The sequence below is a fragment of the Phalacrocorax carbo genome, chromosome Z (assembly GCF_963921805.1).
Source record: "Phalacrocorax carbo chromosome Z, bPhaCar2.1, whole genome shotgun sequence".
Lineage (NCBI taxonomy): Eukaryota > Metazoa > Chordata > Aves > Suliformes > Phalacrocoracidae > Phalacrocorax > Phalacrocorax carbo.
In genome coordinates this window covers 41506239-41531603 of record NC_087548.1, presented here as the reverse complement: position 1 = coordinate 41531603, position 25365 = coordinate 41506239, and the positions used below count along the sequence as shown (strand labels likewise).

At 37.4% G+C, this 25365-nt stretch overlaps 1 protein-coding gene across 2 annotated transcripts in view; it reads left to right on the top strand.

The window, feature by feature from the left end:
• The window catches only part of LOC104047646 (guanine nucleotide-binding protein G(q) subunit alpha), a 137369-nt gene that overhangs the window by 74651 nt on the left and 37353 nt on the right, over positions 1 to 25365 (top strand). For both annotated transcript variants that reach the window (XM_064439328.1, XM_064439329.1), the window contains exon 3: positions 18404 to 18558. In XM_064439328.1, coding sequence (XP_064295398.1) covers positions 18404 to 18558 — 155 coding nt within the window. The remainder of the gene's footprint in view (positions 1 to 18403; positions 18559 to 25365) is intronic.

The following is a 25365-nucleotide window of genomic DNA, read 5'->3' as shown; positions in this document are numbered from 1 at the left end:
TTCAATTAAATACATTCCTATAGTAATTTTATTTAAAATGTTTCTGAAACGACTTTTAGGTCATACTGGCTTACTTGTTTCTCATCACTTAGTAGTTTCTGTGTGTGATATTAGCATGTGACTGTGTAACCAAGTTGATGATGCTTATGTCTTGAGGATCAGCTCAATGGGATATTTATCATCTCTTTGGCAAGCAGCTTTGTGGTTTTTATTTAGAGCTAAGTAAACCTGTTTGTATAAAAAGCAAAGATTTAACATGTGCAGTATTGTCAACAAAGTTTTAAGTCAGTGTTAAGACAGGAACTGTAATGGTGATGTTGCTTTTCTTTTAGGGTTGGTTTCAGCCTTCTTAGAAGGGTGATCTAAAGGCAGTGAAAGCGGGAATGGGAAAAGGAATATTTCTTCTCATTCATAAATTATCTTTTCATCTATCAGCCTGCTTTCTGGTTTCTTTTCTGCCGTTATTAACCTAACCAAGTTCTTCAGTTTAAGCTTTTTTTTTGCAGCCTGACTCAGACAACATACTTCAGGGATTACCAAATATAGTCCACAGTCAAATTCAATCCTGAGTATTCTGCAAAAGCAATTCACAATTTAATTACAAAAGTGTAGAATGTATAGGCATGCCCAGCTTTGTTTTTGTTGTCTAGAAACCGTTAAGCATCTCCTCCATCATTATGCAGGTTATGAGGGGCAGCTGCCCCTGCTTTGTTTGATGCCATTAGTGTGTGGCTCACAAGCTCATGGCAAGCAGCCACTATGACACTTGGATGAGTAATTTGGTTTCTCCCAGGGTACTTCTGCTTGTTGCTTGTTCAAACATCTTTACTTACTCATGTTGGAAGGAAAGACCAGCATTAATCTGGGCAAGGCCTCTTGATGAAGAGAAAAGGCCTACTCATGGCATTTGTGTTCAGTATTTTTGGGGGTTTGCATCCGTAGGAGTTGTTAAGGTTCAGCAGTCAAGTTTCTGTGTTGGTCTGGGTACTGTTGGTACATCACTTAACCATTTAATACTGAAACTGGACTTACCTGTAATGCAGTATTGAGAGGGTTGTACATGAAAACAGTCAATATGGTGGTGCCTTTACCACGAAAATGTACAGCCATATGGTTAGAGCTGTGTTTATCAGTTATTTTTATTAAATAATAAATTCTTTACCTTACCCACTGAATCTCTGGATAAAAGTGAGGAGACCAGTATAGCAGCATCAGTTTAAATATGCTTCTGAAATACTGTTATAGGAATGTTTTAGTACTTCCCTTGACTTCAGGATAGACAGCCTTCCTTTTATAATTGTAGTCCTAGGGCAGTAGGAGATGGCACTGCCCACAGGATATCATCTTTAAAGATGTAATTTCCTTTCTCGACTCTTCCTTCTTGTTGCTATCACTTTTATTTTTGCTTTTTTGGTGGCACATGCAACAGGAAAATGCACTCAGTTGCTATACTTTGTATTAACAAAAGCAGATTTATTGTAAATTAAGGCCACTGAATTCACAGTAATCCTCAGAAGGATTGCAGGGTATTTTTAACATGTAATTAGGCAACACAGCCTTTTGAACCACTTGTCATCATTTACCAAATATATATGGTGGTTAGATTTCCAGTATGGTGTGGTACCAGGATAAGACAAGGAGAACAACACAACTTCCATATCTTAGTAAGACCCTGATACTGTTTACCTTAAGTACAGACTACAGGAGTCGCTCTTCTTTAGATGTCAGTAGAGAGAAGATGAGGCTGCTAAGCAGTTTAAAAGTTAGGGAACTCTTTCTTGTTTATTTCTCCCCCGCCCATTTCTTTCTTGACATGGAATTATTAGTGCCAGACCAAAGACATTGGCACTGATTCTGTCAGTTGTAGGGGTGAAGAAGGTTGGTTACATTTTGAGTTTGATAACAATCAATCACTTTATTCATTTATTTGTTCCTTGATCAAAGCTTTGCTTACCATTACAGCAGTGGAATTGCAGGGAGGTACAGTATGCATGATGCATCAAGTCTTAGACACAGGATTTGTGGATTCCCATGAAAATAATGAATTATATGGGAGAAGGACAGTGACATCCCTGATAGCATTGAGATGCCAACCACAAATGTGTGCTTGCCTTAATTTGGTGACACTGTTTGTCAAACTTCTGGTCTTTATAGGATCAGAATATGATTTCTAATTAAACTTCTGTCTTCCTCCTCCTCAGGAGCCTGCATTTTAACAAACTTAGTTAACTTTTTCCCTTACTAACATGCTTTCCAAATGGCGTGACCCTCTCAGCACTAGGCAGCAGCTGTGACACTGTGGCGCGGGAGGCTGAGATGGCTTCAGCAGAGCAGCAGCCACAGAAGTGTGCACAGGCAGAGGCTCCTGTTCTTAGCCAAATTGTTTTGTTCTTTATGTGGTTTTTTCCCCTCCGTTATACTTGAGTCATGTGCTGACTCTTGGGAGGAAACACTGCAAACATTTCTGGCTTTTTGCTACTTAAATTGAAAAGAGGGTGACCTACAACAAGCAGAAGACTTGCTGACCTCAAACTGGTATCTTACTTTTTTCCTTTATAGAATGGAATGATTTTACTGCTCTATGATTAGTGGTTTGTGAAAGGTAAATGCGATTGCTAATCTAAATTTGCTTTTAGATAAATACTTCTCCTGATGGTGAATTACTGGGGCCTCTGGATGTACTAGTAGCTTTCTCTGTCATAGAGCTCCTAGCTAAGGAAGATTCTTCTGTATTGTGAAAAGCTGAATTTTGGAAAATAATGAGGAAGACTATTCACAATTTGTGATCAAACAAGAAGAGGACTGATTACTGCATGCAGAAATCTTGAAGCAGGATTTTATATCCCGTTTCCCGTTAAAGTCATATTCTAAAATTTAAAACAGTTCAACATGCAGCAGTTTAACAGTTACAGCAACTAGTGTTGTATAAAAGGAAAATACTGAAAGGAAGAAGATGCAGGGGGAAAAGCACTGAAATCTTCTGTAAGTCGTGGTTTCTGGGGTTCCTTTGTCCCATGCCACAAATAAGAGAAGGTTTAGTATTTTATTTGAACTGTTCTGTGAATTTCTTAGCTTTCCATTAAGTGATTTTTATTGTTTTATTATACAGTTAAAAATAATTCACCAGTGTGGCACCAGGGCAGAGAGTTACTCAGCTACTGTTAATACATTATAATCCACAGACAGTGGTTTTTAGTTAAAAACAATTTTGACAATATCACAGAGATTACAACTGAGAATACTTCTGTAGAATACGAGGTGCTCCAACATCATTATGTTGATATCTGAACCTATATATGATTGTATTTTGATCATAAAATTCAGACTTCATTATAAGGGACATTCCATGCTACATCCTGTAACTACCCAGTTAGCACACATTGTTAAGGGTCTCCTCTTCCTGCTCAGCGTTGACTTTTTAAATTAAATCAGTTACTTAAATCAGTCATTTGAAAATATATATTGGTTATAGCTTCAAAATAACAGTGTGAAGGAAAGTGCACCAACTTACAAAGGAGGTAGCAGAGCCATGTCCTTACTGTGTATTCTCCAGCTTTCCAGCCCTTTAAAATTTTATGCTCTTCTGATAACATCTTCAAGTAGGATTTTTGATCATGCCGATTATGAAGGAGTATCTTGTCTGCACAAGCCTCCTGCTGCTTTGTGTGTTAGACTGCAGAGATTGTTTAAGGACATCAGTGATCACGTATCTAAATGCACAGACTACCAAGTGCTGACTGTGGCATGGGCTGTCAGGTCACTAATCATCATCACACGTTAGAGTGACTGTGGGGCTGCGGTGCTTTTGCAGAAGATTTACTGATAAGCACTTCCAAAGAAAGTGTTGGGTGGCTGCAAAACCAGCGTAAAGCTTCTAATTCCTCCTTTCCAGCTGTGCTCTCCTTAATTTGATTAATAATGTCCTGGCCTAGCTGGTCTGAGATACATTCTGTAGGTGGGGTGATTACATGAAATCAGAGTACTCTAATTATCCAGTGAAGCTAAATATTATTCACATTTAATCCAATTTGTGGTTTGTTTTAGGCCAGAAGTCTGAATTAAAGTATTTATCTACCCTGTCCAAAAGGAATTAAGGTCATTTTCATATTGAGAGGGAGTTTAAAGCCGGCTGAAGGAAACAGAAGTCTTGATGATAACATCAGTTGGTGCTTGGTCAGGGCAACAGTGCTTTGCTGGCTTTTTCAACAAAATCCCTTCTTGTTTCTTAAGGTGAATTAACGATGTCTTTTAAAGACTAATTACAGGCTATTTTTGGCAAGCATCTAGTTCAGTCTTAATACCAGCTTTTGCGTTAATACTGTAATTCCAATTCAGAATGTTTGTGTGTGTGTGGTTGCTGCATGCTGATTTCCTAAGTAGTTGCCTGTCTCTGATAGTACTTGTGAACAAGGTGGATAAAGGCTATTAATACGTGTTTCTCCTGGATAGCAGAATGTAACAGAAACAGCCAGTCTTTTCTACATGAACAGCTTCGCTAAAATAACTTGATAAATTTGTGCTGAAGATCTTTTGGGAAACTGCCTTGGGCATTTCGGGGGGGGGGGGGGGGGCGGGGGGAAGGGGGTGGACAAAAAGGGGAGTAGATTTGGAAATTTGTGGCTGAGTAGAACCTGTTGACTGCAGGAGACTTGATGTGATATGTCAATATTGTTGACTTTGTCCCCAGAGCTTCATCTCCTTGCTTTGTCTTGGAGGATCTCCAGAGTATATTGCATGGCAGGACTAGGTGACTGAATATGGAAACCTTACTGTACTAATAATGAGGATACACAGGTTTTCTCAATAGACTGTGTTGTCACTTTTCTGCACATCTTATTCCGTTCCCAGAAGCTTCTTCCAGACACAGTTTAATCAAAATTAATTCAAAAAAGCCATCAGTTTTTCTTTCCTTCAGATAGATCTAACTCTTACTGAAAACACAGGCTTTTATAAACCATTTAGATTACTAAAAACATACTACAAGCAAGCAAACAAACAAAACCCTCCAAAAACCTATTTCCCTTCATTTGATGAGTAATGGTTCATTTCTAAGGACTATGTCTTATTTCGGCTAGTGTCTTGGGAGGATAATCCATTTGTACTTTGGCAGATAAATAAGCCTTCCCAAATGGTTGTTAAAAAGCCTACTGTGACCTCTCCCTGTAAATACTGACTAGTTAGTAAGCAAAATTAATAATTTAAAAATAAATATTAATTAGGTTGTCAGACTATGAATCAATTTTACACACACCTGGACGAAGCTTTTCAAGCTCTTATTTGTATAAAACTTGATTCTGTGATTTCTGTGTAGGAAAGACGTTGTGTTTTATTGGTTTTTCTTCCTCCTTCCTAATGATAGAAGTTGGCAGCATATTTCAGGAGACTGGTATTTTGCCTTAAGGCTTGAAAGAGAAGTCAGCAGTGCTTTGGCGGACCTTTAAATAAGCTCTTTTTGGCATCTGATTTGAGACAGCAGAAATACGGTATATTTCTAGGAATGAGAAGATTGTACCTAATTTATAAAGAAGCTATCGCTTTTTTAGGTCACACATGGCATAAAACTTCTTTGTAATTCTCCCTCACGGCATGTTTCAAATAGTTACTCATCACTGTGGTATAATATGTCTGTGGCTCCTCTAGAGAAAATAATGTTGAGTTGCTATCTTTAACAACTTGAGGCTAAATTCATTCTTGCGTGACCTGTTCTAAACAACAGCTTTTGATCTGAGATTACATTTTGCCCCCTTACTTCAGTCCTGCCAATTCATTACTCTAGACATAGAGGGATTAACAAAAACACCCAAAAGAAGTAGGTGACAGAGTATCATGTAGCTTTGCATGCCTAGGGTAAGTCTGAAGCTCATTTTCAGACTTTACTTCCAAGAAATGAGGTAATTGTTTAGAAAGACAATCTTCTTGGTTGGAAAACACACAAATACAACCATCTAAGTTAGTTGCAGTTTTTGCAGAGGAAAATTCCTGTTGCAATCATTCAGTATTTTGAAAGGGACCCTCCCAGTCCTCTGATATTTCTAGAAATACCAGTTTGAAATAACTGTCTTTGCTGTACGTGTTAGTCAGCAGAGGGCACTCTCCTCCTTTAAAAATAGGAGAAAGCATGGCTTAAAAATACAGAAGTGAAATGCTTTTCTTTGCAGTGCCTTTTGGTTTTTTACCTTATGAATTATAATTTTAAATTTTGATGTTATATAATTCTGTACAGGATCATTTTTCGTGTAATACTTGCTCATCTGAATTGAAACAGAGATAATTATGATATGATTCCCTTAAAATGAACCTGCTGTTTGTTTCCCTGTGCATGTCCTATGTTCACCATAGGTTCTCTAGATCGTAAATGCAATGAAACTTCTGCAGTTCCTTTATGTAGACAAGTGGATGGCGTGGCTGTATTTCTGAACTGCCTGAATCAGCTGGCCGTAACCTCTACTCTGTGAAGAGGCGTACAGTCTTTTCAGTTCTAGCTATTTGAATCCACGAGTCCAAGCAAAGCTGTTACTCCTCTGATCCTTGAAAACGTCTGTAGTGCAAGGCTCATTCAGGCTTTGTACAGGAGCTCAGCAGGAGTTCTGTGCATCTGTATGCTTCTTAAGTGAAAATTCACATACTGAAACGTCCATTTATATTTTTTTTTAATGCACTTGTATTGCAGTAGTTGACTGAGGTAGTGGATTCTTGGAGGATTATGAAGTACAGCCAGTTATGTTACTTCAAAATGGAATGAAAATTTCAGCATGTGCATGTTTCAGCATGTCCGTAATATTTTCTACATAAATTCAACTGTACCATTATACAAAAATACTAATGCAGAAAAAAATTGCCATTATTTGCAATACTGTTATTGAGCACCATTCTCCAAAAACAAACAGGCACTCGGACATGAAGCCTGCCACAAAGCTCTTAAAGCCTGTGATGCATGCATGTAGGAGGACTACTAGTTAGAAATTGCAGTGATTTAAACTAACTTCTTGGAAAGTTAGAGAGACTGGCAATTGAATTTTTTTTTTTTTAAACCCTTCTGGTTTCCAGATCCTTTTTTTTAAAGTCGTTTTTCTGTGGGCAAAGCAGGTAGAAGACACTTTTGAGGAAAAATTGTGAGGGGCACTTTCAGTTTGTTACCATGGGGTCCAATACTTTGAATACTGTTTCCTGTTGACGAGCTTGTCAGGTGCATGGTGTTGAACCATATGCATGATGAGGAACTGTGGTGAAATGGATAATGCGTCCCTGACTCTGGGATTGGCATTGTTCTCTGCTCACTGCTGTTAAAAACAGCTCTAAGTCTGCCCCAGTTTGTACCAGCTGAATATATAGAGCGAGTTCTTTCCCAAATGCGAGTACATCCCCTCCCACCTATGTATTTACTGCATGCAAGCTCAGTGCAGTAGTTTTAGTGACACTTACCTGGAGTTTCAACTGGAGTAGCATTCAGAAGCAGTCCAGTTGTTAGCATTTTTGCTGTGTGCCTATGAACTCATTTAGCTTGCTCAAGCTTATGTGCAAGTACAATAATTATTTGTAGGTTTACTGCATGAGGATACAAATTATTGCTAGTGGCTGTGTCCAAGAGAAAGTTTGGATTTAGTTTTATGTTCAGATTAGCAATGTTAGAACTCAAATGCTACAATTAATTTTGAACTATTTCAGAGCTTCGGTAGATATCTTCCACTACTTCCTTGGATATCTTAAGGATTTATCTGTACCAAGTGAAAATCTTTGAAAATTTGGCAATAAAAGAAACGTTTGGAAAACAACTCAAAACATGATGCAGTGGGACTATTTAACTTTTAAACATAGTAGTAAAGTAACTTTGGAATCCAATGCTCTGGATCTCTCTTTAATTACATGGCCTGTATTTTACTTGTTGCTCTGTTTCCTTCAAAGCAAAATTAGGCAGAGCCTGGAAAACAAACTGACCTCGCTGAATTACTGTCATGCAGTCCTAATCAAACAGTTAAATATATATACATTAATTATGTAATTTAGGAAGTGTAAGCTGTTGTTCACAATTAGAATATAATTACCTGTACATTTTTAAAGGAAGTATTTCAGCAGAAGTGAATGTAACTGAGTAGGATGTTTAGGCAGATTATCTTGAGCAATTTCAGGGCAGAACAGCTAGCTTCCCAACAAGACAAAAACAATTATTGGAAGTGAATTGCTAAAGTGTTTGGAAAGGACATGGTGGTTGGCTAATGTATAAATAGGTTTCTGAAAGCCAGCAGTAGAATTTGCCCAGCTTGGCAAAAGAAAACTTGTCCAGAGAGTAAAGCAGTTTCTGCTTCCGGAATCATCAACAGCAAAAATGACAGATTTTTACAGCACACTTCAGGAAAATAAAAGATGCTTAGAGATCCCTGTTAGTTATTAAATGTATTATTTAATAAGTAATTAAATGTAGTTAAATAACTTCAAATATTAGAACACATTTCAATTTCATTTTGCTTTCAGAAAACAAATTTATACCTGTAATTTTCATCAAGTCTGGGGTCTCTGAAATGCCACTATATCTGAAATGGCACTATATGCCTGGTAGATCGCCTGGTATAACAGACTTGGGCGAAGTATTGGAGATATGTTGGTAATTAAGACTTCCATGACAGAGAACAAATACTCCAGCATACTACAATTGTGCAGCCTCTTCTAGGCAGCCTGGAGCTGTAAGATTTTTGAGCAGTTCCTCAGAAACTGCATACAAATTCCCATCTTCATGGGAAAGTTTGCCTATAGAAGTACCCTTTGCTTATTTCATATCTTACTTCTTGCTGATGTATTGCTTCTTAACAGATCTGTTGCAAATCATTAAAGGATGGTTTAGTGATGGGAAGTCAGTGTGGGTTGTGTAATATTATAATCATAGCATGTAACACCTATGCACTGTTTTCATTTGAGGGTTTGTGTTGTGTTGCAAACATTTGATCAGCCCACTGAGAGCGTTACTGAGACGATCATAGTCCACTTCACAAGTCATCCCATTTGGGCAGAGAGATGCCAAGATTGTTGCAATATATTATGCCACGAGAATAGTAAAGCTTACTGCTAGTATGCAGTATAGTATGTTGCTGCTGTGTTGATGATATTACATGTCATATTATGGACTAGAACTCAGTGTGCATGCTTACTTGCAATGAAATGGCTCTGTGTAAATTAGTCTGAAATCCTAATGGGTTTCAGTTCACTCCATTGAGGTTTCACCCTTTCAGTGTGAAAGAATGGAGAAGGCATTATACACCCTTATTTCTCTATTTGTGCCTGCATGTTTGTGTATATCTTCACATGTCAGGTGGAGCAGTGGTGAGGCAGGTGCTGCTCTAACAGGTTTTGTGAGGCTCTGGCTGCCTTATGCATAAATGACTATGGTACACACTGACTTACAGCTGCAGCATTCTCACTCTTCAAGTGTTACAATACACATCTTTTAAGTTCAACCTGCCAGAAAGCATTGGGATTACTGGAAGTTGCTGTGGTGTTGTCTTTCTGTAGTTGAGACTTCGGCATGTGTAGGTGAAATCAGTGCCTGTTTTAAATAAATGCAAAACATTCTAAATTAGAGATGTTTAATGTAAATCGTGACATGACTTTTAGGTAGAAAGATACATGGCTTGTGTTTATGAACGCTTACAATTGCATCTGTATTTTAATGTAATAATATTAATACAAGAGGATTACATGGTAGAATGGTCAGAGATCCATTTAGCTATCAGTTAAATTATAAAAATTTTGTATCAGAAACCATTTCAAATCTCTGTTCTGAGATTTCACATAGTTTTTTGGATGTTATACTTCTGGATGTTGGCATATATAATTCTTGGAAATGAACTTACTAAATATGCTATCCAGGTAGGTCCCAGCTTTTAAAAAATAACAGCCAAAGAAACAGTGAAACTGCTTCATTCATGAAATTGAAAATTTAGATTCTCCTTTTCCCACTTTGTCTTGTGACCTGATCTCAAACAAAGCTAGGCAGTGAATTTTTTTTAGCAATAAAAATAGATAACAGTATAATGAAACAATAAGTTAGTTCTTTGCTGTGTTTCACCGTCATTGTTCATCAGTCCATTAAAATTAGTTCAGTCTTTTGGGGGCTTCACAGAAGAACCACTGTTGGCATGTATTGGGCAGCAAGCAGATGACTTCAAAGTTTCTTCTATTTAATCCCATTTTTCATCATGTGACTGTCAGCTAAGTGTGAAATCCTGTTGCAGAGTTCTTCTGAGAGAAGTTTCAGACTTGATAGCAATTTCTGACTTGTAATTCAGTTCAGTAACGGGACAACAGTAGCCTGTGGCAACATCAGACTTCTGGGGTATTTATCCCCTCTAGTCCATTCCCTGGGTGGTACCTGCTCTTCACAGGAGAGGGACATATAAAATAAATAAACTAACAAAACAAAGAGAAAAGCAGGTTCTTGTCTTTTCCTGTAACGTCCATATGTATCCACAGTTTGGAGTGGCTGACTCTGATGTTTATCATAAATCAAGCAATTAAAAAACATGCTGTGATTTTTGGCTGTTGTGTAGGATCAGGTATCTCCAAGTACCTGTGGGAATCCCATCATTTTCCTATTACTGCAAAAATAGTTTGAAGAAATACTTCTCCTTAAGTCTTATATCCATTCCTTCCTCGCCCTGGCAACATCAGGATGTGAAAGTCATGTGGCTTCATTGGGTATTCTCGTGTGAGCAGTGTGGGTTTTAAAAACACATGGCATCCATGTTTTTCATATACAGTGTGTTTAGGTGGAATGAACATCATATCCTTACCTTATCTACTGCAAGATGTATAATTCCGCTGTGTTTTGGTTAAAGGACTGATAAGAATATGTAGTTCTACCTCAGAAATATCCTCCTTCCCATTCTGGAGACAATTGTTCTAAAACAATTCTCTAAAAATTAAATAGAACACTTAAATAGCACAATAAAAAACTTCCTTGGAGCAGAGAAGAACCAAAACTGAAAAACAAAAGGAAGAAATAAATACTATTAGCAAAATAAAAGGCAGCGTCTTTGGTTTGGTAGGGGAAGCTTCCTGGGTCTTGCAACAAAATAAATCTTTGTTTTTCCTTCAAACTCTTTTAATGACACTTTCTACATTAGGAAGCTGGGCCTGAATAATTTGGATGTAGAAGGCTATGAAACCAGTGAAACTTGTTACTTTAAGGAAAATTTTCTTCAAATAATCACAGAGGCATTTCACTAAATTGAAGTGATAGTTTAGACGAAGTGTATTTTTTTTACTCATGGGTGTGTAAAGGTGTGTGAGTGTACATTTGCATATGAGCGCCTGGGTAACGTGGTATGGCATGCCATTTAACACTCCTGAGAGCTGTAATGTAGGCACATCAGGTTTTGTACTCCGTTAGTAACCTCGTTAGAAATCCATAAGGAAGAGCTGCTACCATTTGAAGGTAACAATTACATTCACCTACAGGGCTGAATCTTAGTCTCAAATGTAATAATAATCTAGCAGTAATTGCTGTTAATTGAACAATAATATGATTACACTTTCACCATTGGAAATGATGGACAAATGATTGTGTTTTGACAATTTTGTGTAACTGCACTTAGTGGTACTTAGGACTTTAATGAAGTGGTTTGAGATCTTTAGGTTAAAATACTATGTTGTATAATACAAAAAATCTAAAAGTCAGCATTTGTTTTTTAGAGGTGTGAGTTCAGGAAGGTTTTAAACATAGTAATTGTGGAGTTATCAATTCTTTTACCAGGGTTTTTGTATAGATCACTCTGCTTAGAATTACTGTGAACAAAATTAGGATGAATGTCCAAAACCTAGCTGCCTTCTTCATAAAGGAAGAAATGGCAAAGAGTTTAACAGCTGAAGTTATCCAAGATCACTGCAAGACTGGTTCATTTTACTTCATCAACCTCTTTGTCCTTTTGGTAGAGAGGATTATGGTTGCTTCATTACTTTTTTCTCCATGTTTTTCTATTTAACCCTTTGTTTTGAAAACCTGGATTGTTCTATTGATTGCCAGATGTGTTTGCTGAAGAAGTTGTTTCATGTGATGGATGAATTAAAATAGGTATGGGGTTTTGAGAGGGATGGGGTGAGTAGTGATAGAAGTGGTAATTCAGGCTGTTACACGGAATTCGATATTCTGTCAAGGTAACAATAATGTTAATGCTTATATACTTATGTTGCTTTTATGTGTTAGGCAACAGTGTAACAGTGATAGCCGGGCAACCTAAAGTTTACATAAGGAAAATAAGAAAGCTGCACAGTAAGTAGGAAAATGATCACACCCTTTTGTTGCCCCATACTATGATTTGCCATAGCAGGACAAGTCTTGTGTTAACTTTGTGCTCTTTAGATCCATTTACTTCCAAAGAGTACCTACACTGTGCTGTTCTAATTGCACCATCCCATACCTTTCCTTCTCCTAAATAAACAATGCATAGGTTCCATCTCATAGGAGGGCATCTTGTTTTTCATGAACAGAAACTTTATATACCTAATTTTCTAACTCGGCTAACTTTCTAACAGTTACTCACACTGGGTGAACTAGTTACCAGAGAGGAAGATATCTTTTTACTTTTCTGCCTGACATCAGAAAAATTTTATTTTGTTGTTTCTAGAAAGAGGATCAGAAACTTCAGGGTAAAACAGTAAGGTAACTGTAACAAAGTACAGTTATGAAGATCTGGATTCTATATTTAAATTGTACACCTAACCTCCCCATCTTCTCCTTTGGCATGACTCGTGTCTGGAACACTTAAAAGACAATGTGCTAGGGTGACAAGAAGTTGTTTCATTGTGTTTCTCTTGCTGTGTTATTAAAACAGGATTTTTTCAAGGAGGACTATTGTAATAATATGACCTTTAAAGCGTAAGCTTCAGAAGCCTTTTCTATTATCTGTATAGAAGTTTTGATATAATCCTCAACAAAAGCTTGCTCAAATGTTCTGGTCCTGTAGTGCTTACTTAAGTGTTTGTCTTCCATGCCTGGTGCAGCTTAAAAGTAAGACAGCAAGAAAATTCAGGGCTCTGATTGCAGTGTACAAATAAAGGTCTTATTTATTCAGCGACTTCCTGAGCTGTCTATACTAAAAAAAAAAAATCCAAAAAACCAAACCTCATGTATGAAGACATTCATTATTCCAGTGTTTAGATATATATATTACATCTAGTGTTTAATGATGCATTTTAAATGGATTACATTTCCAACTTAAGTCACAAGATAACTTGCTTAAAAACCCTTATCATTTCATCATACTGCCCATAAACCATGGGTTAGAGTTCATTATCCTAGGCTTTTTATAGACAATGACAGTAACAAAAATTATTTCTTCATGCAAAGTTGTTTTTTTAGATTGTGTTACATGTCTGTGGAATTCTTTTTCGAAAAGCTGTGTTACTGTTTTCTTTCCAAAGGTTAGAATGTGAAACAGGAATGGGTGACAAATTCTGATTTAGGTAGTTTGATACCCTATTAACGTTTGCCAGCAACTGAAGGGTGATTAGCATTGCACCAAGCCCTGTTTCAGCAATTCATAGCACACTTTATTAATTTAAATAGAGTTCTTTGGTGTAGTACACCATGAAACCTCCTCCCTGTTTACCCTAGTCCGTTCTGTGCTCTAAAGTTGCTCAAGGGAAGCAACATTTATAGTCCTCTTACACACAATTTTGTGGGCTGTTATGTAAAAACACTTTCCTACCTTGGGCTGATTATCAGCTCTGCTGTCTGACATGTTAAGGAACGTATCCCCCAGCTGTGTAGTTTTCATGACAGTGAAATAGACGAGTATTACTCTCCTTGTATGTTATATCTGCTTCAAATATCTGTAGGTTTGCAGGAGGCTCCAAAGCAGCATATCTTACCATACAGCCCTATAAGGCATGGTGTTTGCGTGAACCACAGTTGTAGATTACAAGTCACCGAGGTCTGAATCTGTACATGTTGTTGAGCTGGCATAAATACTCATTTCTGCTTTTAAGCTGCATTATCAAGAATTCCCACCCTGCCCCCCCTATACACACACAGAGAAGAGCAAATCCATGGTCATGATCATGCCTTTGTAATGACTTCCGTTCAGGTCCTGGATTGCTTTGATCTGGTCACTTGCCTTTGCTCTCAATTTTGCAGTCAATGTAGATTAAATTAAATCCAGGCATAACTAATATCACTGTGCTTGATCCTTTAGTTACCAACAGCTAAGCGCTAAAGCCACAGGCTTTTCTCTGATAGGTTTGGGAAATGCTTTTATAAAACGGAAGATGCTCCCTCCCATGTAAGAGAATTATTTTAATGGGCACCTTAAAATCTGCTGGTCCACAGAGACCATTGATACAAAGCAGCCTTGCCTGCTGCATCTCAAGCATCTTGCTTTCTTCTGTGGATTTAAGATCCCAGAGGAATTTCATTTGAACCAGGCTGTGCATTTCTGCCTGATCTCCTTCATATAAATCATTCTGGTAGGTTGGAGTGCTAATTTGGGAAAATTACAGAGACTGTATCAAAACAAATATAAAAGCATGAATCTTTTTCCATGCTTGCAACACTGATTGTAGTCTCTGTTGTAAGGCTCCAAATGGTTGATGCCAGTGGAAGGATCCACTGGCTGGCCCAATTACTCCCTAAGAAGCATTAGAGCTTTCAAAAAACTATGAAAACAGTAAGTAGAAAACTGACATGATGAAGCCTAGAGATTAAAAAATATATATTTCTTATTAAAGGATCTGGTCAAAAGAGCATTGTCAGAAAGACCAGCATAAAACTATAATGCTATTCAAGGTCAGAATTAGCTTGTAATGCTGTCAGTAGTTTCCTGAGGGGAATGAAGGAAGAGAAATTATAGCTATTTTGATATGTCCTCAGGCTCAGATTTCCTGTTTTCAGAATCCAATACCATTCCCCAAAATTCCAGTTTTCTTATTCTGGGATAATTTTTTAAATACTTGAAAAAATCAGTGAAGAACCTCTTAAATATAGGAGAGGTGTGATTTGCTAAAAAGAATAAGATTTCTGGCAAATAATGCAGAAATTGTTACAACTATTCCTATATCCCAAAAGGCCATGGAAAACGTTGACTGCTGGTGTCAAAAGTATATTGGACTGAAAAGTTATCTACACCATCTAGATTTTGTTTGTAGAATGTTATAGCTGAACTAGTAATTACATTCTTAATGACCAATTTGAATTTGGTGGTACTTACAGAATTCTTCAGTTTTGTCTCTTGTCTTGGGAATTTTTTTGTTGTTTTAATGCTTTGATAACAACTATTAGTGTCCCAGAAGAGAGAACTCTAAGAAGGTACAGTTTTCTCAGGGGCAGCAAGCTTGACTTTTTTTCTTTTTGTCCCCTCGGGTAGTGTCAATTTTGGGGTAAAGTGAAGGATTAGTAAAGACTAAGAAGTACTCAGTAACATTCATAGTTGCATAAACTGGATTAATGATGAGTCTTTAGATTTCTTTTTCATGTTGAAGTGCTAACATCAAAAGTTAGTTTATTTATATTAGTGGAAGGAAACTAAAGCCAGTAGATAGCAGCAGTGACACCACACATGCATGATTGATTCTTCTTATGCATTAAATTTATGCTTCTCTATCTCACAAGGTTTCACTACAACTGCTTTTGACTTGTACAAGGGCAAATGAGAGAAAAATAGAGCCAGTATTTTCATCTCTGCCTCCATCACCAGAAATTAGAAGCCAGCAAAAGATGTTTCCTGACAAAGACTCTCAAAGAAAATCTGTTGTCTACAGGAAAGTATAGTACCTTTGGGAACAAGAAGGCATAGCGGAAGATTAATAAAGGTTTGAAATCTACGTCAAGGGGCATTACTTTTTTTTTAAGAGAAGCAGCACTGATATGAAGAGCTGTATATCAGCTCTGTATCAGCTGTCATGAGTCTGCCCAGGCAAACCCCAGGAAAGCAGAAGCAGTGTTCACTGAGGAAATGCTGTTTCTTTTTAAAAAGTTCAGTCATTTTTTCGATGGATTCAACTTCTTGTCACATAGTGCAAAATTATATTAACTGTATGGCAGAGCATACAGAACTGATAAATAAAACAATATAAGATCTTGGGACAACTTTTCAGCAATAAGTGTAGATAGGTAACTGAGTAAAGTAATTGTAAGATTTTCTCTTTTACCAATGTAGAACACTTGAGCACCTGTTAGAGAATAGGGAATTGCTGGAGAAATGCATATGCTATGACAGATTTCAGATGGAAGCTTTTGAATAGTAAGTTAGTCTTCTAGCTCTGTTAGCATTTTAATATCAGTTGGCCATAATTTCAGTGCTCAAGTATAAAAAAAACCACCCAACCCAATATCCGAATATATTCTTCTATCAGTTTGTCACAAGCTGTGGGAAAATACTCAGGGCGTCATTCTTTTGGAAGTACACAGGGGCAACAGAATACAGAACTGAGCTTGATAAGATGTAAGATAATTTAAAATAAAAATTACCCTATTTCACAAGAATGTTGGCTTGTGTTTAATAGAGTACCATTTCTTGTTATTTGCTGTGAGAAGGTAGAGACCCTTCGTGATTTGTCCAGACATTTTGGGATGTTTGGACATGATCCATAAGAAAATACCCTTTGTTAGAACTTTGGAGATTTGGGTTCTGATAACAGAGAGCGCATACTCTCCTTATCTCTAAGACACACATTTTTCACCCTGGACTTGGAGGTTTTTATTTCCTTGCAGGTATAATTTTTTGTTAAGTGATGAGCAGTAGCATCATTCTCCTGGACTGTCTACAAAGGAGGGGTTGGGGGTGGGGATTGTATGTGTGTAAACAGAGGAAAAATCTATTAAAAGGTAACAAGAACGCTTGTTTCAATAAACCTTCACCTAATTTAAAATGGAAAAAGGTTTGTGTCCTCAGCTTAAATGCAGACTGGATATGAGAGTTGAATCCTCAGTTTTTTTGCTTTACCAGGTTTTCATCTGTCTTCTCTGCGTGTATGTTTGCATGTGTATATATCTCTACACAGATACATACTCATGTATTTGTTACTGAAATGTGTACATTAGGACCCAAGGGAATGGCAGGAAGATGTGCCAGGGGAGGGTCAGGTTGGGTATTAGAAAAAGGTTCTTTACCCAGAGGGCGGTGGAGCTCTGGAACAGGCTCCCCAGGGAGGTGGTCATGGCACCAAGCCTGGCAATACTCAGGAAGCACTTAGATGACGCCCTCAGACACGTGGTGTGAATGTGAGGTTGTCCTGTGCAGGGACAGGAGTTGGACTCGCTGATCCTTGTGGGTCCCTTCCAACTCAGGGCATTCTATGATTCTATCATTCTATGATAATACTTCCAAGACAAATTAGAAATTGTTCTGCTCTATTTCTTTGGTGGTTCTGACTACATAGGCTTTAACTAAATTTTAAGGATTTAGGAGGGTGTTGGATTTATTAGGGGTTATTTCCTATTAGCAACTCCCAATTTTAGATGTTACTTTTTAAGAATCTCCATAATCTCTAGTACAAATGCAAACTAGATACAAATTCTAATAATATTGCTTTTCTTTTTAGTAGTACCTTCTGGTATGTTTGTGGTAACGTTGAGAACATTTTTTTATCAATCTTCCATTCTCTCACCTACCATCAGAGTCTAAATCTGTCAAGTTGTTCAACTAGTCATCATTTTAAAAGCATGTTTTATATATTCTTAAGATTGTACCTGAAAAATTAAAAATGAAAGCTTTGCTTGAAATGAGCTTACTTAAATACAAATGTTAATGTGAATGCCTTGTCCATTTCATCTAAATAATACTGGATTGGTGTAAGTACAGTCTGAAATAAGGGCCCATATATACATTTATTAATTCTGTTTCTGTCATAAGATCATATGTAGCACTGTTTGTCTTTGTTTGCACATACCAAATCATCACTCACTCGTAATTTACTCAGTACTCTTATTTATTCTCATTCATTCACAGTTTACTTTAAGGTCTTCCCCAGTAAATCATACATTACTGTTTACTTCCTGCACCATCACTAAGTTTGTTCACATGAATACAGATTTTGGTAAAATATCTATCTTTGAATATTTGGGGTTTAACTGCTAATGAGTGGTTCAGTTGCTAGAATGGATGGTGGGTATTCTCTTTAACAGTGTCTTTTAGCACAAAAGGTAAATAATATGCAGATCCATGTTTAGTTCTATATACTTTCCATTAAAAAGTGAAGTTTTTTCCTGTTCTTCCTCATTTCTGGAACTCCTATAATGGTTGTCTCATTTTTCCATCTTCTCAACTTTCTTTGTGGTACTTGATTTTTCAAATTGCATATACTCATAGGTGATATGGCCCACATGAAAAATGTGCATGGTACTGTATATAAGCTATATAAGCTATCTGCAGGCATAGAAAATGAAGTAAATTTTACTGTTTTGTTTGTTTTTAATTAGGCTCATGCACAGTTAGTTCGAGAAGTCGATGTAGAGAAGGTGTCAACTTTTGAGAACCAGTATGTAGATGCAATAAGAAGCTTATGGAATGACCCTGGAATTCAGGAGTGTTATGATAGACGACGGGAGTATCAATTATCAGATTCAACTAAATAGTAAGTACATGGTGGCTACAAACAACTATACATCATTTTCTAACACAGTAGTTTTTACTTCTTAGCTTCTTTATACTGTATGTGTACAGGTTGGTACGCATATGGAGCACAAACATACCTGAATATACAGTTACTAAATTGAATTCAGAGGCTGTTTTAAGGAGTGGAGTATACTAGTTTAGGCTTATGTCTGCATTTGTTTCTCAGAATGACAGGCTGTGATCAATTGAAATCTTAAAGTAAGATTGTAACTAGGGATAGTTAATTACTGATGTCTTTGTTTCATTTTGTTATACCTCGTCAAGCCTTACTCTCCTCTGACACACACACACAAATGCAGGCTGGACAAAAATATCTCCATGTATGGCTTATGACAGAAGTGAATACTGGGAAGTGCAATCAAGGTTGACCTCCATACAATGCATAAAAATCCCCAGAACTCCTATTTTCCCTGGTTTTTCCCTCTTCCCTTGCAGATTGCTTTTGCGGTCCTGATGGTGATGTAAGTAGTGCTAAGCAAGGGTTCTTGTGTTTTATTGAACTGCCTTTCTTTTACAGAAGCAAAGCCTAAACTTTAAAGAACATGGCTGCCAGGAAGGCAACAGGATAATCACTTTAAGTTAAACCTTGTTTATTATAGATCAACAATAAATAAAATGCATATGTGACTAAACATGTTTGAAATGTTATACCTTAGTTTCTAAGGGCAGGATTCTGATAACATAGCGCTATAAAATATAACATTGGAATCTGAGGATTGCCTGAAGATTAACTCCATGAAATTCAGTTACTCTTGAGTAAGGGAGCGTATAGCTCAGGTAAAATTTCTCATCTGTTGTCAAAGAAATGGGTGATGACCTTTTGATGTTGACCACAGTTAAAAAATACAGCATAGTTCGTTATTAAAGCTGTGGCATAAACCTCCATGTTCTCCACATGAATTTTTGTATTAGCTATGAAAATTATTCTGATGGTACATTCCAGTCTGCATTTGTCAGATGTACAAGAATGGAAGCCTCTTATTGAGGAAAGCACAGAAAGAAGAACAGAAGGGCACCATGAAGCTCATTGAAACAGGGCTATAGACCTGAGAGGTCTGGGATGACATTTATCTGCACGGCAGTCTGAGGATTCTTACCTAGCACAACACTTCAAATATGATTTAGTCAAGACATTAGTATCTTGCCGATGCGATTTAGACAGCTGAAGAGCTACAGATGCATGATGTTGGTATCCTCAGATTTGCTCTGATGCTATCACCGCACCATGTTCTTCTCCTGCTATATTTGCCCCATGCACAGTTTGCTGTCCTATGACCTGTTTACCTTCCCAGCCTATCACTTTTATCAGTCGTGTATTCATATTTTGCTGCAGACGGCATCTCTCTTGTTTTGTTTGGATTCTACTGTCCCCAGAGATATCATACTGTTTTGTTTTTCAGTGGTAAGAAAACAAATAGAATATTGCATAAAGTGAAAACTTTAGGGTGGATAAATGGTGAAAAGATGACGATTTCAGAGACAAGCTACTGACAATAGACTCTCACATTGTTTTCATACTGAAAGGAGCAGCAAGCATAAGTAGAAGGTGAAGCAGAGCTTGTCTTATACTTTGAATTTCTTGTATTTGTAGGTCCTAACTTTGTTTCTACAACAGATGTGATACTGTTTTTAAAGTTGAAATAAATGTATGTATTTCATGTGCTTGCCTTAGAGGATAAAAATAGACTTCCTTACTCTCCAAAGTAGGGAGTATTCATCTGATGCTACTTCAGATCAGATTGTGCTGAATACCATGATTTTGACCTAGTTCTAATGAAATTGTCACCATAGTGGATCTTTTGAGTAGCATTAAAAATAGTAGGGAATAATTCATTAAGTAGCTATAGAAGCAAATTGCTAGTACATTGCCTTGCAAATGGTATAATATACTAGTTGGTTGATTATTTTTCAAGTTCAACATTTTTAGCAATTTAACATCATGAGTTTTTGCAGATTTGTTGACTTTAACTATACTCCATTACAGTTCATACTATGGATTTCTGCAAAATCTGTTTTAAATTAGAATTGTGAATGACTGTGGGTCTTTAGAAAGAGCCTCTTGTATATTTATGCTTGCAAGTAGAGTTTTTTTCAGCTGTGTAAGTCCAGAAAAGCAATTAGCAGAAACCAAGGAAACATTGCTTCAGAAATACAGCATATATGTTTAGTAATAAAATACCTGAAGAGAATTTGCTAGCTTTGAATCCTTGTCACAAAGAAAGAAAGTGAAATGCTTAAAACTCACTACTGGGATTCATAAGGATGTAAGACAGAAATAAGCACCCAGTGCCCACTGAGTTGGTGCATCTTAGTAATTTCTTCTGAACTGATGTATAAACCAAATGGTTTGTTGTCCACCAGATCATTGGTAAGCATATGTGTCAATATTTTTAAGCTTGTATGTCAGTATGTCACACATGTTCTTCATTCGTACCTTGCATAAGCCTCTCATCTTCTCAGTAGTTTTCCCCTGTGTTTTTATAGTAGTGGTATTTTCAGTCTGTTCCCTGTTTCGCTTTATTTCACCTGTCAATGTTATTATGGATTGTCTTCCTAAATCTCTTCCTCAGTATTTCCTGTTTCTTTTATTGTTTCTAAATTCTGTTTCTGCTTTCTAATATATCCTGTATGTTTCAATACTTTTGCTTTCTGTCATCTTTTGACCTGCTTTGTCATTGTTAGCAACACTTGTGATGTTTTTATACCCACTGCTAGTACCCTGGAAGAATACATCAGATGCGTGTTTACCAGAATAGGTGAGGGTAAGGTCTAAGAAGAAATTTTCTGCATTGTGGGAGTTGATTTGAACCTCTTGAAGGCTCAGCAAATACATTCCATTCTCTTCCCTTGCTCCAAAGATTGGGTGTTTATGTTGTTTTTAAAAGCAATTTCTAGACTTCTCTGTGGTAAAGTCAGGAGCACATCGGGTAAATAGACATTATTCACTTCCAATGTACAGTACGGGGTGACTTAGCCACTTCCCGCTAAACCACTTCCCTTTGAGATACTGCTCACAATGTGAGAGAGATGTAAACCAACACCACACTGTGGGTTGCCTTAAGTAACAGCTGTGTAAGATGAGATCATTCAATATGTACTGTACAGGGTTTCAAGGTCTTAAACCAAATGTGAACAGGTTACCAGCCAACAGTCTTGATTATATCATGGGTTTTCAAAGCCTGAATAAAGGAGAGGCAACAGTCTTACTGTTGTCAGTAAGACAGTCAGTTGTCAGTGTAACATTTCACATTTACGTGACAGCTTGCAGAATTTGGGTTGCAACTAGAATTTGTGGAGATTCATCACAGTTTTTCACCAGTATGATACTAAGGGCTTTTCCTTCATGAAGAAAAAGTAGGAAGTGTTTAGAACTAGAAAGTGTCCCAGAGCCTTGCTGAAAATCTTCATCTTGCTCTGGCCCCATGAAATGAAAGTATTATGTCATAGTGTACCTCTAACCACAGACTTCCTAGTTGGCTACACAAGCACTGAGGATATCTGTTCAGTTTCCCTTCCATGGCTGTGTTTTCTAACACTTCAGATAGTTAAATATAATTTTCCCTCAAGTTCCTACTCCACTGTGTTAACTAAACCAGTGGGTATTTAATATTCCACTTCGTTATTATTTAATGCGCTGCCTTATTAGTCATACATGCCATAGCATTCTCATACATGCCATGGCATTCTCATACATACATGAGAGTCCTTCAGGCTTTTGTTTCTGCATTTGCTATCACCTTTAACAACTCTAGTTCCTACAGTTTTACAGCCATGCATATACCTGTGATCATGTGAGTTGAGTTAGCTGAACAGTTAGTACAGAAATGGAGATTCCAGTTGTTTACCATGTAATAAGAGACATCCTCAGAATATCACTTATTGTTACCAGGGAAGAAAGAGGTGAATCCTAATGAAGTCTGCTTGTTAAAGTTTGTGTTTCACCTTGTGTGAAACCGTTGTATGAGTTGTACTGCTTTGGTCATCTAGTATGACAGTGTTCCATCTGAGTGTGAAGTTTTTCGTAACTTCAGCTGAACAATTAATTCCTTCATATCTGTCCATTAAAAAATAACATTTTGCTTCCATGTTCCACTTCTGAAACAGGTGCATTTCAGTGGAATTACTGTGTGCTAGGCAGGATGTGCTTAGGGTCACACATGGGGAAAGATGAGTGTATGAATCTAAGTTTTTGCTACAGCAGTTTACTCTTTGCTGGTATTGCCTCTAGTGATCAGAACATTCATTCTTTTATTTCATAAAGCTGTAGGGAATGCTTAGGGCATCATGGGCCTGTGTGAGCCTTTCAGAAAGACTAATTTTATCCTAAATTGAGACCTGCTATGCGGCTGATATCGATATAGCAAATTATGGAAAACTGTCTATGTGATATCTGCGTAACAGTCATTTGTTGAGGGTAAGAAAGCCATACACTCATAATTTATAGGATACATAAGCACATCATTATTTATTAAACATTTTAATACTGTTCATTGATTCTTTGTTCCCTTCATTTATAAAACTGTACTTGAAGGTTCTAAAGCTATATTTGGGGGAAGTTTGTCTTGTAGAATGGTAGACTCTGCTTTTCTGTATACACAATTTACACAGCCTTACTTGTGTAAGGTTTGCAGTAAGATAAAAACAGCAAATAAAAACCTTAATATGAAGATCAAGCACTAGCAGCAGAGCCATTCTAAGCCCATCTCATGCCTTAGTTATAGTCCCCAAATATAAAAGGAGGATCTGGAGAAAGATGGGACATGAAGTCTGCTGCACACCAAAGCACTGCATTCTGTAGATAAACTGAAGATTACGCAACAAAACTATGGATATTCAGAAAGGGAAGTGGGTTATATAAAGCAGTATACAGTATGTATTTCTTTCAGGATCCTTTTTTTCATGCAGTACTGAACACATTTTTAATATCTGTATAATTTTTAAACCATATTTCCTATTAAAAGTTTGCACAAGCAGTTTTTTATTTGATTACTTGCTTTTGTTAGCCTTTGCTAAGACTGGCCTTTAGCCATGTAGGAAATTGAGGGAGACAGCTAGGTGGGATTTGGGTGGGATAAGGATTAGAACACAGTGGAGGCTTCTTCCTACCTCACTGCAAGATCTTAGTTTACAGTGTTTACTTTAGGGTAAAATCAGGTAGTTCTGGAAACTGATGAATGTGCCTCAGCTTTTCACCAGTGGTGTAGAGGCTCAGAAATGCAAACCTCTACAGAAATTCTGCAAACGCGGCCAATACTTGTTTACACTTAGCTTTGTTCACAGCTCATGATGTCCACTGAAAATTGATTCCATTTACTGTGCTGCTGCGTGTTAGCAAAGAGGACACTTGTGTCAGTTGGAAGCTCTGTGAGATAGGAGAATCCCTGCTACAGCAACTTTAACGTTTTGCATACGTGGAGTTGAAAGACAAGCAAGTTGTAAGCATTTTCAAAAATGCAGAAAGAGGCTTTTCTCTTTCAAAGCTTGTTTTCCAGCATATGGTCAAGATTACTGCTAGTTTGGGGTAGTCTCATCAGCCAGTTCAGAGTTTTGAAAAACAAACAAAAATCTCCAACCCCTTAAAACCACACTAAACCCCAACAACAGTATGGAGGGTAGCCCCACCCAATTCCAGAATAGCCGGACTCCAAAGGACAGAGATATATCAGATCGTATTAAATAGTTTGTCTAATTAGCCTTAGTCATAGGCTTTGCTTAGGGTTTTATTTTCACTTGCACTACCACTGTATGTGTATGAGAGAGGGCATTTTGTAGATGGCCATGCCTATGAACTATCCTAACTTCAAGGAAAATGCCTTTTTTTTTTTTTTTTTTTTTTTTTGCATTAAACCTGAGAATTTTAGGGTTGAAGAGATGTAAATGTTTATGGTTACTATCATACCTGGAAAAAGTCAGCCATGAAGTATGTCTTACATGTGGTTGAACGCAGTGAAAGCATTTACATATGAAATGTTGCTGGTAATCCTTGCTTTTATAGTTGTGGTCACACTGAAATCACCCAACAAACTTACTGTTAAACAGCAAACTTTGCAGATTTTCGTGGAGTTTGTCCCCTCCCTCTTCCCCTGTACTTTCATTCTCCCCATATAGATTAAGCATCAGTCACGTTGTTTGCTGGCTGGGTGGTTTACTGGTTTTAGACTGACCCTTTTATCAATGTCAGTAATTACCTCTATCTCAATGTATTTGGTTTTGTTGTAGAGATGTCTCTTGGAGTGTTTCTGGTGTGGTGCCAGGCAGATCTCTTCTCCTCAGCAGTGTGTTTCAGAGGCACTCTGCTCCCAAGGGACTTCTGTGCTCACAAGGTCTCACAGGCAGACTCCTTCTAAGCACAGGGTTTATTAGTGTGCTAGGGAACATTAATTCAGCATCTTGCTACATCAGTTTTGCCTGCTGACTTTGGGAAGAGTTATTAGGCCCACCTGGTGAATAGAGCAATCTCATTTTTAACCATGGAAAGCCAAACAAATGTTAGTAGATGGATTAAGGCTGTAGCTTTTATACCTTTGTCCTCCCATGTCTTAATGCCTTGACTAATTAGGCAGTACACTAAACTTAGTTTAAAGTTACAGAAATTCATCTTACAGAATTAATCCTGAGAAAACGCTACTTTATCGCCTGATTACTTGCAACAGAAGTCTGTCCTCAAAGATGCTGGAAAATAGTAGCTCGTGGCTGGAGGAGGGTGTTTGTTTGCAGTGCCTGCACCGTATTTCTTGACACTGAAGGTAATTCAAGACCTCATTCA